The sequence below is a fragment of the Rhododendron vialii genome, chromosome 12a, assembly GCF_030253575.1.
Source record: "Rhododendron vialii isolate Sample 1 chromosome 12a, ASM3025357v1".
NCBI lineage: Eukaryota > Viridiplantae > Streptophyta > Magnoliopsida > Ericales > Ericaceae > Rhododendron > Rhododendron vialii.
Window position 1 is genome coordinate 22,006,029 of NC_080568.1, and position 15,142 is coordinate 22,021,170.

Sequence of the window (15,142 nt, forward strand, 5' to 3'; positions counted from 1 at the left end):
TAACCATTTCATTTTGAATAGCATAAAAAGGAACTACCAAAACAAATAGTCAAACATCCAATTGCCAAAATGAAACACCATTATATTCCCATATTATCCTTACATTTCATCCAACAATACTACTTAAGCATAAATGGAAGGAAATTAGTAGAGAGCTAGCCTCCATAGCCTTACAGCATTTACAAAGAGAGAACATAACCTACAAATATCTCAACACGAAGTTGCCTAGCTAAATGTATTGATACAACAACAAAAATAGTCATCAATGCAAAAACTTAAATTGCTTTCCAACAAACGGTATCAAGATTACAATCTCCATCTTCAACAAAAAGAAACGAAGTATCGATCTGTCTCTTTCAACCAATCGGCCTACATACAAGATAAGAGACTTAGAACATAGCACTAAATGAACTAAACCTAAATGGATCCACTTTGATCTCTTGAACTAGAGGTCCTAAGAAAGAAGTTAGCTTACCTAATCCATCACCAAGGTTGACCCTTCTCATCATACTTGGACTTTAACTTGGCTACCTCCATCCATGACAATGGTCTTCATGCACTTACAATCTAAGAGTTAAAGTTAAAAACATGAGAACTCAAAATAGAAAAAAAAATTGTGCTTAAACAAAAAAGAAAAAGTTGTAGGAAAAAAATTAGGGCCTGATAGACCATAACATGAAGAATGCACACCAGTAGATAAATTATTATGAGCAAATTTTCGTAGTCATCCCTGTAGTTTTACGATTGTCTCACTGTCGCCCCTCTAATTTCAAAGTGCTCTAATTTCGTTCATGTAGTTTGTTTTACGTTCCAAATTGGTAAAATCGTTAACACTGTTAACGAAACTAACAGGAAAAAAAATTAAGTGTTCCAATTTTCAATCCGTTTGAACCGGTGCGAATATCTTATTTTTCTGATCATTTTATCTTAGATGGTCATAATGGAAATTTGGCTCTAAGGTCTTTCAATGAGCACCCTAAGAGACCCCTGAAACTAAATAAGAAGTCTTCGGGTGATCGTTGAAAGGCCTTAGAGCCAAAATTTCATTACGACCATTTAGGATAAAATGATCAAAAAAATAAGATCTTTACGCCGGTTCAAACAGATTGAAAATTGGAACACTTTTTTTTTTCCGTTAGTTTCGTTAACGGTGTTAACGATTTTACCAATTTGGAACGTAAAACAAACTACAGGGACGAAATTAGAGCACTTTAAAACTAGAGGGACGAAAGTGAGACAACCGTAAAACTACAGGGACGACTACGAAAATTTGCCCAATTATTATTGCAGTCATTGGACACACTCCACCTCCTGGACACGTAAAGGGAAACTTGTCCTTCTTTCCCTTAGTTGTTATCCTTCTTTCACCTAGTGTATTAATCTTCTTTTTTTGCTTCTTCATATCCTTATCTCTCCAATATGTATGGAAGAGAAAAAAACCTCACAAGTCACAACCATACAAAGCTGATACTTGACAAGGGGAATGGAATGGAATAGAAAAAGCGCAAAGCACTAGCACTATAGGGTTGGGTTTTTTTTTTTTGGGGGGGGGGGGGGGGGGGGGGGGGGGGTTGGGGGGATAAGCTTGTGAAGAATCAAGTTTTTCCCTGTTAAACAATTACACTCTTTCCTTTGTTTGATTGATGGGCAGCCCATGCAAAAGTTCTATTTATTATCTCTTTCTCAACATCGCCATAAGCATAATCAAAAAGGAGAAAATCTAACTGTGCTTCCAATCTTGGAGTTGTGGTGGATTTGTTCCAATATGCGAGCATCTTCCAATCTTGGAGTTGTGGCCAATATCATAAAAATGAGAATTTTTTTATCCGCCACAAAAATTTTATTAGAACTTGACAAAGGTTACATTGAGGAAGAAAAACACTAGTTACAAGGAAATCTTGAAACACGGAGAGAGCTAGAAAGAAAAAGGAAAAAAGGAAAAAAAAAATACATTCAACAAGAAATTATTAGGAGATAACAACAATCCCAAGCACTATCATAATTAAAGTAGCACCAGCACGAGAATCAGCACTTGTGAGAGTCGAAAATCCAGGTAAAAGTAGCTTTGGAGGTAGGATAGCACAAGAAAGTATCACTTCTAATCAGCACTAGCAGCATCAAGGGACCTAGGGCAGTAGGTAATGGCATTAGATAACACCAACAAGCTCATTTGAACTTGATTTTTAGTAGCACCAGCAATCATGGGGAGCAAGGGAAATGCCAACAAGCAGTAGTAGTAACAAACAACAACAGTTTACTAATTGATCCATGATAGAAAAAATCAATAGACTAAAGAAACTAGCTATGCGCATCAGCAAGGGTATTTGCAGCATCAGAAGCAGAGAACAACATTTCAAATGATATCACTAGCAAGCAAAATTTGTATCATCAAAGGTAGGCAGCAGCAGCAAACAAATGATTCACCAGCATCAAAACCATCTTCGATATTAGGCCAAATGTTATGGTCAAACCATAATTATAGGAGGCTTAGGACAAGACTGGAAATACCTTAATGCAATAATGATCTAAGGATTTGGGTTTTTAGAATAACGTTAATGTAGATTGAAGTAACTGGGACAAGGGCTTGAAATCTATGTATTTAGTTTCCGCAATTATGTTTTTTTTTTTTGGTACGTATGCAGTTATGTATTTGCTTGAATTCTTCTTTGATTTGTTTTCCGTTTCTATTTGTATAAGTGAAACCATGATTTGAATGATCTGTCATTTGCTGATGAGCATGCATAAAAGCTGGAAATACCTTAATGCAATAAAATGGTGAAATATGCCATGGGAGCAAGTCGAGTTCCCATGGCCTCTGCATTGTAGATGGTCCTATCTTACTGTACTAGTTTTGTTTCTACTACTACTGTTATTCTTGTTCTGCCCCCCATGGTAGGGGCAGGTAGAGGGAGGCCTGAAGACAACCATCAAGATGGAGAATCCAATGGATGGATCTGCAGCTTGTCACGTAGAAACTGAAAAGAGGATGTAGGTAGGTCCTTGGTAAATATATCAGCTACTTGATCCTTGGAGGATATAAACTGAACTTGGAGTTCTTTGCGAGCCACTTTATCACGCACAAAGTGAAAATCAATCTCGACATGTTTTGATCGAGCATGAAATACCGGATTAGCAGATAAATACATGGCTCCAAGATTATCAGTTGAGATAATTATTCAGTGTTGAGATAATGATTGTTAGATATTCAAATTCAAATGTACTTCCATGCGTATTCATTGTAACAGATTCTCTTATATATTTACAACACTCTCAAGCACAAATTGTGTGAGAGAACATTTTATTTCCCAAACACAAATTCAAGAGCAATAGAGTCTAAATTACTTGAATGTATGTATGTATATATATATACACACAAAACACATATGTACTTGACTCTTACCCGATCGAGCTGGGTAAGACCTAGTAGGGTTTTAGAAATATTTTCAAGTCCATCGCCAAACTATGCAGTTTGCGGATTCTGCCACTCTCTACTTGGCAAAGAATTGGTAATGATGTCATCCACATGACATCAAGACACTGTTATATAAAATTAGCGTTTCTTTTACTTTTCCTTTTGTTAGTACGCGCGGAGTATGATTTTTGTGGAGTAGTGTGTGCTTGGATGCTGATTTTGTTTTGTTTTGTTTTGTATATCTTAAATCGCCCATGACAAACCTTAGAAACCAAAAGTTAAAAAGAGAGATCGATGGCTAATGCTAAAGTGCTCGTAGTATCTTAATCTTAACTACTACTGTAGTAAAGTGATTATATATCATCGATCTCTTCCTTTTGAGTGTAGTGTTTACAAATGAAAAAGATTATAATTATGCCTTGTTCTCCTTAGTTTTTTGGACTTTTTAGGCGTTCAATTTTTTTTTTTTTACTCTTTGTTAGTTTTGTGCTAAATTTTTATGAGATTGATTCGTCTCAACGAGAGGAATTAGAAAGCTCTAGAAACAAAGAAAACATATATAATGGCGCGAAGCTTGTGCTCGTTTTACAGCAAGCTGACTTAAATTTAAAAAATGACACTAACACATCACTCTAAATTGTGTAGAGTACTTCTAATTACTACTACAAAAATAAGATGTGTGGTACGGTGCATGTATATATGAACAACAGAATAAACTCCGGGAAGTGCAAACAGGTGCTTTGCATCTGTTTTAACATTTACATCTTTAATTTATCCTTTGAACTTCAATAACAATTAACAAAAGCACTTTATTCCTTCAACATTATTTGTTAGACTAAAAAACTTCAATGTTACTAAGAATATATATGTTGTAGTAACAATGATGACAAATACATTTTGTCTTTGCAAGAAACGAATACGGAATCAATATATTACTTGCACTTATTTGCTACACCATTTTTCTTTTTGCTTAATTTCAATACCAGTACTCTGCATTTTGGGTCAAATCGTAATTCAATTCGCTTGAAATTAATCCGACTTAGACCAAGGCAAAATTCACTCAATAGTTCAATTTTCCACTTTAATTTTACTTATGTTAAGCTTTTTTCCCGTTTTTCTTTTTCGAGTTTCATTACACCAAACTAAATACGTCTACTTGCATCATAATTTAGAAAGTTTGCAACCTAACAATTTAGTTGACACACTGCACTGTATTTGGAGCCCACAAACATTGTGTCACGTACTAAAAAACCTCCCACTAAAAAAAAACTCTTCTGCTAGGCGTATCCGAACTTGCCCCTCCCTTGGATTGGATGTAGCAGCAATGGTTTTGGATTTTCGTGAGTTTGCTTAGAGGAATGGAGTGTTTTTCTTGCTGGGTTCGAGTCTCGACATGCCGCAAGCAAGATGGCTCATGCCATGGCTTGTATGGTTCTGAGAGGGTCTCTCCGGCCCATTGAACTGGGTGGCTTCTCCCCCATTTTCCTTTGTCTATTTTGATCTTTGATTTCGCTTTGCAGCCCTTTAGGCATTCTCGAATGATCAAAAAACAAATTTGCGGGGAATGAACATCTCGTTGCAGGATTTAGAAGAAGGCACCGAAAGAATCCCTTTCAAGTCCATGACTTGAATGTTGAGTGAGGGATCTGGGGCTCTGTACAGTGAGCAAAGTCACTACAAGCTATAGTGAGCAATCATAGCCGTCCATCCAAAATTGTTTTCAACGGTACGGATTTAAAACAAAATCCTTGATCGGCGGAAGAGTATTTTCTTCTGTGAAAAAAGAGCTTGTTTTAAATCTAGATCGTTGATTGCTTAAATAGATGGCTGAGATAACTCACTACACCCTGTGGTGACTTTTGCTCACTACAAGGCTCCCGGGTCCGTCAAGTGGGTGAGATAGAAAAAGAAAAAGGAAACAAGATGCTGAAGTTATCTTGTACTCTTAGACCAGCTAGAACTCTATATATAGGGCGGATTGGAGTGGATTGTTTGGTAGCTAGTTAAGGAGGAAATAACAGAAGGGGATGACTGGGTAGTAACAGTAGGGAAAGAAATGGCAAGAAAGGATGATTGGGTGGAGACAATAAAGGATGAATTGCAGCGAATGGACACTATCCGAACCGTAGAAAAGCATCACTGGGACAAGAGTTTCATATACAGAGTTCCGGAGTCCGTCGTCACATACCAAAACATGAAAGCCTACAGGCCTCAGTTTGTCTCGTTTGGGCCTTACCATCATGACGAGTATCAGTTGAAGCCGATGGAGGAGCACAAGCACCGCGCTCTCCTCCATTTTCTCAAGAGATCCTACAGGCCTCTCGAGTCCTACCTCAACGCTCTGGCCGAAGTTGCTCAGAGTCTAAAAGACTCTTATGAGTTGCTCAATCTTGTTTGGGAGAGAGACACTGACAAGTTCTTGCGAATGATGATTCTTGACGGCTGTTTTATGCTTGAGGTACTGCGTAACAATACGCAGACAGTCGATCAAAAAAGTACACAGACAGTGAATGATTATGTTGCCAATGATCCAATCATTAGTAATCATGGGAAGCTCCACATTGTGCCTTCTATTAGACGGGACATGCTTATGCTTGAAAATCAACTCCCTATGCTTCTTCTCACCACGCTTCTTGATGAGGAAACTAAGGTCTATCATCTTATGTCTAATTCTCTTTATGTTGTTTGTCTTAGAATTTAGGTTGATTGATCTCCTTCTAAATTTTTGCATTGTACAACATAAGAACTAATCTGGTCTGATCGTCAACATCTGGAATTTAGGAATTTGGTCTCACCTAAAATCTCAAATTCGAAATCTCTTAGTGGAGCATAAACTAGCCTTGACACTGGAGTTATCAAAATAAAGGAAGAGCATCCTCTCATCCGAGCTCATTTGGATGATCGGAAACATTCATTTTTAGAGTCCCTCATTATATCAAACCTTCAATAAAGAATCATATTGATCAGATATCATTCTAAATAAGTTCGGAACATTATTTTGAAAAATTGTATACTGGTACACCAAATCAAAACCCATTTACGTCAAGTAAATTGTGTTGCGATCAGATAGTGCTTGTATATGATCAACATGATCTTTGATGTTCGGGACGAGTTTTCAATTGAAACATTGCGACCATCAAAGTGAGAACGAGATGGGCTCAGCCATAACAGGAACGCGGCAGAGTCTTGAATCATATAGGAAAATATACAAGTTGATCATATAAATTAAGTCATTTTTCTAGACTATTCTGACCTTAAGAACAAAATTATACTAAAGTTGTGTACTTGATTTTAACTACATGCTTGGGCAGCAAGATGAGGAATTTGTGAACAAGCTCATTCTCCAGTTTTGCTGCGGCAACACCCGGTTCGCAGCGTACCCCAGCATGGGTAAATGCTTGCACTTACTCGACGTGCACAGAAAGATCCTCCTTTGGCCAGACACCCGCAAGGCAAAAACCGGCCACCAGACGAAAAGCTGGTGGAATTGGAATCTATGCAGCAGAATGGCCCATGAAGCCGGTGCAGGCGACGAGATCATCCGGCGGTCTGCAATGGAGATGCACGCTGCCGGAATTAGTTTCAAGAAAAGCAAAAGCCAAAGCCTCTTAGACATCACCTTCGAAGGCGGAAAGCTGAGGCTCCCACCCATCGTGGTAGACGACACTACCGAGTCTATGTTTTTGAACCTCATCGCTTTCGAGCGGTTACATGTTGGGGTCGGGAATGCGGTCACCGCTTACATCTTTTTCATGGACAGCATCATTATTGGTATTGCCAAAAACGTCAGCCTCCTGCACGTCAAAGGCATCATCCAGAATGCCATCAGCAGCGACAAAGCAGTGGCCGAATTCTTTAATTCCATTGCTAAGGATGCAACACTCGACCCGGCTAGCAGCCTGGACTTGGTGCATATGAGGGTTGATAAGTACTGCAAGCATTGGTCGAGCAAGTGGCGCGCTTGACTGGCCAATCTCAAGCACACGTATTTTAGGAGTCCTTGGTCGATTTTCTCTTTGGCAGCGGCTATCTTGCTTTTCGTCCTCACTTTACTGCAAACAATATTCACCATCTGGCCATCCAAATGATTCTCCGACTTTGGTCTCCTCCTATGCCTTATGCAGATCCAAGACGTCCGCCTCCCCATCGACTTGTCTAATTTGCATTTACTTTGATTGCTTGCTTTCAAAATAAGGACCGTTTGTGAGTCTATTAACGCGTGTGGTGTGTTCAATAAAGTGTTTCCTGAGGCTGGGAAATAAGAAGAATGAAATTATCAAGTGGTTTCCGGTTAATCCAAATCATTCATTTATGAGAATATATTTTATTGTGATTGTCGTATGTTCGACTTCCAACGTAAGGAGTATTGTCTAGAAATAAACACAAAAAAATTTGTCAAGCTAAATGAATCATTATTTGTGGCATCGTACCATTTTCTACATGATTTGTACAAATTTCACTACTTGTATGGTAGCTAATTACCTGAGAAAGAAACATGTAAACATCGCGAAGGTAACCTAGCTAGGACTAGGGCATCATGTCTTGTCGCAAACTTATGAAAACTTTCGCAATTTGTTGATTGAATTGAATTTTGTCAACTAATGAGAAAAGAACCAATTTCGTTTTGTCATTGCGCGCACACCGAATCAATTATAATTTAATTGGTACCTTGGGTCCGAACAATCTAAAAAAATTTCAAAGTTTCCCGGTTAAACGGGATTTTGTGGGGACCAAAAAGAAATGAACCATTTTTCGATTATAGACGGTGTAGATTTACGTTCTTTTTAAATTTTCGTTAAGATGAAATTTTTTTGTTTTTTGGGTAATTGGAATTAGCGCAGTTAGAGGTGACGGAGGCTACGGCGATGGACAAGGTGGGTGCATGGTGAACGGGTTTTAAAAACCACTGATAAATGTCACTAATAACGGCGGGAACGTGAAACCGCCGACAAAGGCAACTATCAATCAATGATTATAACTTTATGTAGCTCAATTTTGCGGGCAACTATCAATCAATTATCATTATTTTCTTAATAAAAGAAAAAACTTTTATTTATGTAGCTCAGTTGTTATGTGACATCCAAGGTGTTTAATTATGTTATTCATGCTTGTTTAAGTATAAGTTAATCATAGCTATTAAATTATGTGGTTTTAAGTGCTTACGTGTCATTTATGGGCTATGAGACACAAACGAATTATGTTTAAATTATATGTCATGTATATGATTTATGTGTTATGAGTTAAATTTTCTAAGACAAAATATAGAGATTCATAAAACAAGATTATGGACCAATGTGAAAATATTATTGGGTCCTTATTTGAAGAAAATGTTATGTGAGGGTTCATTTGATAATTAAACCACCCTTTTTCTAGAAAAATCCAGACGTAGAGGAAGAAAAAAATATCAGCTCCCACCTCCTCTGTTACCCAAAAATTGCAACCTAGAGGGGGTGAATCGGGTTGCTTAATAATCTCTAACAAATATATCCAAGATAATATGAGCAAGTAAAAGAGAGAGAGTTAGAGAGATAGAACCCGTTTATAGTGGTTCGGCCCGAATTTGTCCAGGGTCCGGTCTAGTCCACTTTTCCTCAAGCAACTACTTGAAGGTTTCTTTAATCTTCAAAAAGATTGTAGCAGTAAGACTTGCGGGTGCTTACAACGACCTTATCCCCTAGCTTTCCCGATGAGCTAGTGCAACCGCAAGAGTTTTCTCCGAAAACCTCTCAAAAACAATAACACCCAAATTCCAACCCGAATTTGGTCTTCTAAGCTTTCAAGTGTTTGACTCAAACACTCACTTAAGAATTACAAGTATGTGGAGAAATTTGAAGCTCTCAAATAACAATAACCTCACAAGGTAGATATGAAAGTGAAAGCTCTCAACTTATACAAAATTTCTCTCAAGATAGATATGAAAGTGTTGGCTTGATTTTTGAAGAATTTGCTTGGGGTGATATGAAAGTTGTAGCTTGAATCCCCACTCATCAATGAGTTCTTGAACCCATATATAGCCTTTCAATCTCCTACTAGCCGTTTGTAAAGTGATGGAACCGTTGGAGAGTTGAGCCGTTGGAACTAGCCGTTGGAGCTAGCCGTTGGAGGCCATTTTACACTGGCCGGTTGACAGAGTGGTCGTCCGGGTGGTCGGCCGGCCGGTTATCCGATGGTCTCCAGTTGTCACAGCTCTGTGTTCAGACAGCCGGCCTGTCAGCCGATTCGTCAACCTGTGGCTCAAAATTTTATCTAAATAAATCCGTTAAAGCATGTATCGAGCTCATTAAGTCTTTGTAAGATTTGAACTTTGAATCCAAGAGACTTTATGCAATGTTCCAAGGCCTAAAATATTTAGTCCAAAAAAGACTTTTCGAAAGATTAGCATTTGCCGAAACATCATAATATCATTTTTTTCAACATTCATCAAAATAAATATATAAATGTAATACATATAATTTTTCTCAAATTATTATGCATACATTTTTCAACACCCTCATTCTTCCAACGTCCACTTCCTCTCTCACTCCTCTCAAGAAAAAAATTAAGAAGTTCCCCCCATCTTCTACTTCTAGGGTTTTGGTTCTAGGGTTCAATTAATCAAGTTCTTGGAGCAAGATTCAATCTCAAATCTATCTCTCACCCAAATGTTTGAAGCTCTCTCAATCCATGGTTTAAACCTAAAAGAGGTAAGTTTTCTTGTAATGAGTTTGAAGAGAAATCTGTCCAGAAATTTACTGGAATTTGTACTCTAAGCCACGAATTTTTAGTCCTAGTAAATCATCTTCAAAAATTACTAAATTTTTATGGGATGTTCCTCAATGAGTCTAAAATGGTGTATAAAAATTTGGGATTAATATTCGTTAAAACGAAGTCTAGAAAAATCTCGTACTAGACTGCACTCTGTTTTACTGCTATTGCTGAATCTCTGTTTTGGCCTTCAGTTATTGGTGTGTTTGACCCAGTTTCTCATCACGTTATTTTCTGAAATTTTTATGTGCGGTACCCATATGTGTCTATTGTATTGTGTCCAAAAATTAGAGTAAAAATCAAACAAAATAATTTTAAACAATTCGTTTACTAAGCTGCGTTCTGTTTTGGACTGTGCTGAATTCTGCAGTTTCGTTCCTTGTACTTCAAATTTGTAAGGGAAGTTCTTGGCCACGTAAATTCTCAAGAAAATTTGATACCATGTGCATATAAGTCCCCTCTATGCATTAAAATTTTCGAGACCTAGTTCATTGTGGTTTATCCTCAAGAATTATTGGAGCAGGTCATGGTTAACTTGTCATTCTTTTTAGGGAATCATCCATGTGCATCGTTTAAGGAGTTCTTTGTGTAAATGATGTATGTTCATATACATATGTCGGATTTGGTAAACAAGAGAAGGATATAAGGGATACAAGTTGATGTTTACTTGAAGTACAAAGGAAGTGAGTAACCTCATACTTTGAATTGAGAAATTTTATGAACTCTTTTTTTCTATGAAGTGTGACTTGATTTTCTATGTTATGAAGTGATATATTTAAGTGTTTTGAGTGCTATGCTATAATGAAAATGTTCCTTAATGTATTTCCTAAGATGTTCGAAGTATGTATGTTACAAGTTTTATTTTACGAAGTATGTATGTCTTGCCCTTGCTTTACCGTATGTGCCCGCTGGTGGATTCCATAATAGCCAGCATTATGTGCCTTTTTGGAGGGTTCTATAATATCCAGTATGTGCCTTCCTGGAGGGTTCCATAATATCCAGGTAGGTGCCCTTGCCGATGGGTACCAATAATCGGCCGGGATCCCGATATGTGTCAAGTATGTATGTGTGTGATAAGCTTGGCGGTATTGACTATGTAAATGTGTTCGAGTACTTTTTGCTTTCATGTAAGATATCTTTTGTATTTCTTTTAAATGCTCGTAACTAGTGTGCTATATATGTATTAAATATTCAAAACCCAAATTAGAGTATGAGCTTTACTCACTGAGCTTTCAGCTGACGGTTTAATTACCAATTTCAGGTGATGAAGTACAATAGCTTATAGGTGCAATGTTTTGTGCAAGTTTGGGCTTCATGGAATCGTTTTGCATATAGAATGGAAGTAGAAAGAAGACTTGTATTTTTGGACATGTTTTATACTTGTTTCCCTTTTGATCAAGGATGTATATAATTTTTGCAAAGTGATGTACGTAAGTTATGTAATTTAGGGAAGGCTATGGATGTTCATGCTAATGTAATTATGATATCATGAAAGTTATCAATGTATGGATGCTCTAGACCAAATGGGTTGTGTTCATTTTGCTTAAACTTGTTTATGGTTACTTTTATCAATAGACCTCATAAATTAGTAAAGTTTTCTTAATCGCTTCTGCAAATGTTCATTTTTTTTTTATTTAGAGCACTTTTTCTGAGCTCATTTGGTTATGTAAGAAGGCCTTGTTGGCCGGTCACGGGCCGTGATTCCCTTATAAGGGGTCTAAGGATAGCGGGTCATGACATGTTAAGTGCTTGGGTACTATTAAAAGAGTTGCGGGTTTGAATCTCAGCATTATGATTTTTTTTCTCAAACCTTTATCGGCGGTTATAGTGTTGGTAGTATGGAACTTTTACTGGCAGTAGATTACTAGATTACCGCCGTTTTTTCTTTCCCAACACTTACTTTGATGGTGGTATAAATTCTGACATTATTACGGCCGGAAATACTTTTATCGGCAGTTTGGGAGCTATTATGGCAGTTATTTAATGCCGCTAAAATCAAATTTTAGAGAGAAATTAGTAAATGCCTTTGATTTTTTATCTAATCACTTATCATACGTGAAATCTAAGAATCTCGTTTTCAAGAAACTTTTGGTCACATTAACCATTAAACTATGACCGTCAGATGATTCAACTTCCCCCTTGCTCGACCTATCTCCAAGGTCCGGAGGTGACATCACTCAAGAGATTGTGGAGCAGCTCCACCGCGTCAAGTTTGCCGATTCTGCCACTTCCTTCTTAGTAAAGAATTGGTGATGATATCATTCACGTGACAACACCCAAGTGATGTCATCAAGACACTGCGCTAAACTAGTCTTTCTTTACTTTTCCTTTTGTTCTAGTATGATTTTTGTGGGGGTAGTAATTTGTCAAGATAGGGCGGTTAAGATACAAAACAAAATCAACAATAAATGATTTTTGTTTTATCATTGACACCCGAACCGTCTATAACATTTTTGGATGACCGCACCCAAACCGTCTACAAAACAAATTCACAGCTCAGCCGTAAATAAGTTTCTCTCCTACTAGTAAATTGTTTATATATCAAAGATCGCTCCCTTTAAGTGTAGTGTTTACCAATAAAAAAGATTCTAATTATGTCTTGTTCTCCTTAGTTTTTTTTTTGGAATTTTAGGCGTTGAAATATTTTTTTTGTTTGTTAGTTTTGTACCAAACTTTTATTGATTATCGATTAGCCTCGATAAGAGGAATCGGAAAAGTAAATTTTTTTTTTTTTACTTCTGCCAAATTGAACTTTGGGCTTTATCTTGAATATTTCCAAAAATACTTGGGTAGAAGTCATAATTTTTTACTTTCACGAATTATCAGGACGAGAGGAACTAATAATGCACAAAAGTTTGCCGACACAAAACTTCAAACTCAAATATTTTTTGAGTAAAAACAAAACTAAAAAATTGGGCTTTGTTACATACAGCAAAACAAGGCAAGTCTACTAACCCAACAGATAACAACTCGACAGAGTTTGTGTGATCTCGAGATTTTCGAATTGGTTGGTGCTGAGATTCGAAACTATGAGCTCGAAATTTGGTGATGACAAATAGGAGAGCTCTAGAAACAAAGAATAATGACGCAAAGCTTGTGCTTGTTTTACAGGGGAAGGATCCCATCCAGTCGCTCCGGACCAATTTGGTCATGTTTTTTGCATCTGGCCGGCCGTCCAAAAGACTTGTTAGGGGTGTTTTAGATATGTTGTAATAAAAATTTATCCGAACAAATCTGAATCATCCAACACATTTTTGCCTGAATACAAAAAACTTGACCAAACTGATTCGGAGCAACTTGGCGGGATCCGACCCCCCCTTTTACAGCAAGGTACGTGACTTAAATTTCAAAAATGACACCAACACATCACTCTAATTTGTGAAAAAGAAGTATGGGCGGGCGGGTAGAGTTCTTATTGCTACAAAAATTAGATGTGCGGTGCATGCGTCTATGAACAACCAGAATAAAGTAGTCATGGAAGTGCACGTGCATGCGCGCTTTTTCATCTCTTCTTGCATTTACCTCTTTAATTAGGTCCCGTTTTAGAAACTTTTTTAAAAAATAAGCAGTTTATTTTACATTTTCAAACTCAAAAATAATGTAAATAAAAAATAATTTTTCAAATTTTTTTTGCACCTTATTAAAGATCTCAATGAGATCTATCAACTAAAATCCATAATGATAGAAAAATTATCTGCGTAACCACATGATTTTTGAGCCTGAAATTACCTTTTTAAAAAATAAGTACTTATTTATCGTTCTGGAACAGATTATTCTTTGCACTTCAGTAACAAAAGCGCTTTATTCCTTCAAGCTTTCTAACCAACATATATACTTAAATGTTTCTTAGAAGTTAGAATATACTCCGTATGTTGTAATAGTGATCATCACCAGTACATTTAGTCGATCTTTGCAAGAAACGAATACGGAATCGATATTACTTGCACATTTTTGCTACACCACTTCTTCGATCTTCTTCTTGTTGTTGCTGCTGTTAATTTCAATACAGTTCAGACATTTTGGTCCAATCGTAATTCATTTCGCTTGGGATCCAACTTAAATCGAGGCAAAATTCACTCAATAGTTCAATTTTCTTCTTGTGATGTAATTTTATCCCATTCTTTTTCGAGTTCCATTACACACCGAATTAAATGATTTACTTGCTTCTTATATACTCTGTCTGTCCCAAATTTTTGATCCTCTTTCCCTTTTTGGAAGTCTCAAAAAAATTGGCTATATCTCTTAATCTATAATGTATTTTATATATATCAAATATAGATCGTATTTGATAGATCTCAATGAGCTCTTTTATATCAAAATTTTAAAATCACCTAATTAAAAGATTATAGATGGTAAGATAGTAATAAATTGAAAAATGACGCGCACTCTCAAAGAGGACCAACAAATTGGACGGATGGAGTAATTTAGAAAGCTTGCAACCTGACAAGTTATAGACGCACTGCACTGTATATGGACCCCACAAACATTGTGTCTTGTACTAAAAAAAACGCTATTTTGCTGAGCGTTTCTGAACTTGTCCCTCCCTTGGATGTGGCAGCTATGGTTTTTGGATTTTCGTGAGTTTGATTAGAGGAATGGAGCGTCTTTTCGCTGTGTTTGATGCGCCGCGAACAATATGGCTCATGCAGTGGATTCTATGGCTCTAAGAGGGTCCCTCCCGTTGAACTGGGTGGCTCCTCCCCCATTTTGGATCGTTTGTCTATTTTGATCTTTGATTTCGCTTTGTAGCCCTTTCGGCATTCTTGAATGATTAGTTTGTTTATTTATTTATTTATTTTTGCGGGAAATAAACATCTAGTTGTAGGATTTACAAAAAGGAATTGAAAGAATCCCTTTCAAGTCCCTTACTTAATGTCAAATGACGGATGCGGGGACATGTAGTGAGCAAACTCACTACAAGGTGTATTGAGCTATCATAGCCACCCAAGAGAATACTTTGGAAGAATTTGTTTTAAATCCAGACCG

The 15,142-nt window shown here is 37.0% G+C and overlaps 1 protein-coding gene and 1 long non-coding RNA gene across 2 annotated transcripts; one reads left to right on the forward strand and one right to left on the reverse strand.

Annotated features, from left to right (window-relative positions):
- Positions 1 to 61: 61 nt before the first annotated feature.
- LOC131311193 (uncharacterized) lies at positions 62 to 1,788 on the reverse strand. The gene is made up of 3 exons (XR_009195438.1): positions 1,726 to 1,788; positions 476 to 567; positions 62 to 369 (listed from the first exon to the last, which is right to left on the reverse strand). It is a non-coding gene; the product is annotated as an uncharacterized LOC131311193 (long non-coding RNA).
- A 3,521-nt stretch (positions 1,789 to 5,309) lies between these two features.
- Positions 5,310 to 7,550, forward strand: LOC131311192 (UPF0481 protein At3g47200-like). The gene is made up of 2 exons (XM_058338540.1): positions 5,310 to 6,062; positions 6,724 to 7,550. The coding sequence occupies exons 1-2, from the start codon at positions 5,469 to 5,471 to the stop codon at positions 7,375 to 7,377; spliced, it is 1,248 nt and encodes a 415-aa protein (XP_058194523.1). The 5' UTR covers positions 5,310 to 5,468; the 3' UTR covers positions 7,378 to 7,550.
- The last annotated feature ends 7,592 nt before the right edge of the window (positions 7,551 to 15,142 follow it).

Bases quoted from the DNA above. Each gene is read 5' to 3' on its own strand.
- LOC131311192 (XM_058338540.1), top strand. From the start codon at position 5,469: ATGGCAAGAAAGGATGATTGGGTGGAGACAATAAAGGATGAATTGCAG. The intron at 6,063-6,723 runs GTCTATCATCTT...ATGCTTGGGCAG, and splicing joins TTCTTGATGAGGAAACTAAG to CAAGATGAGGAATTTGTGAA.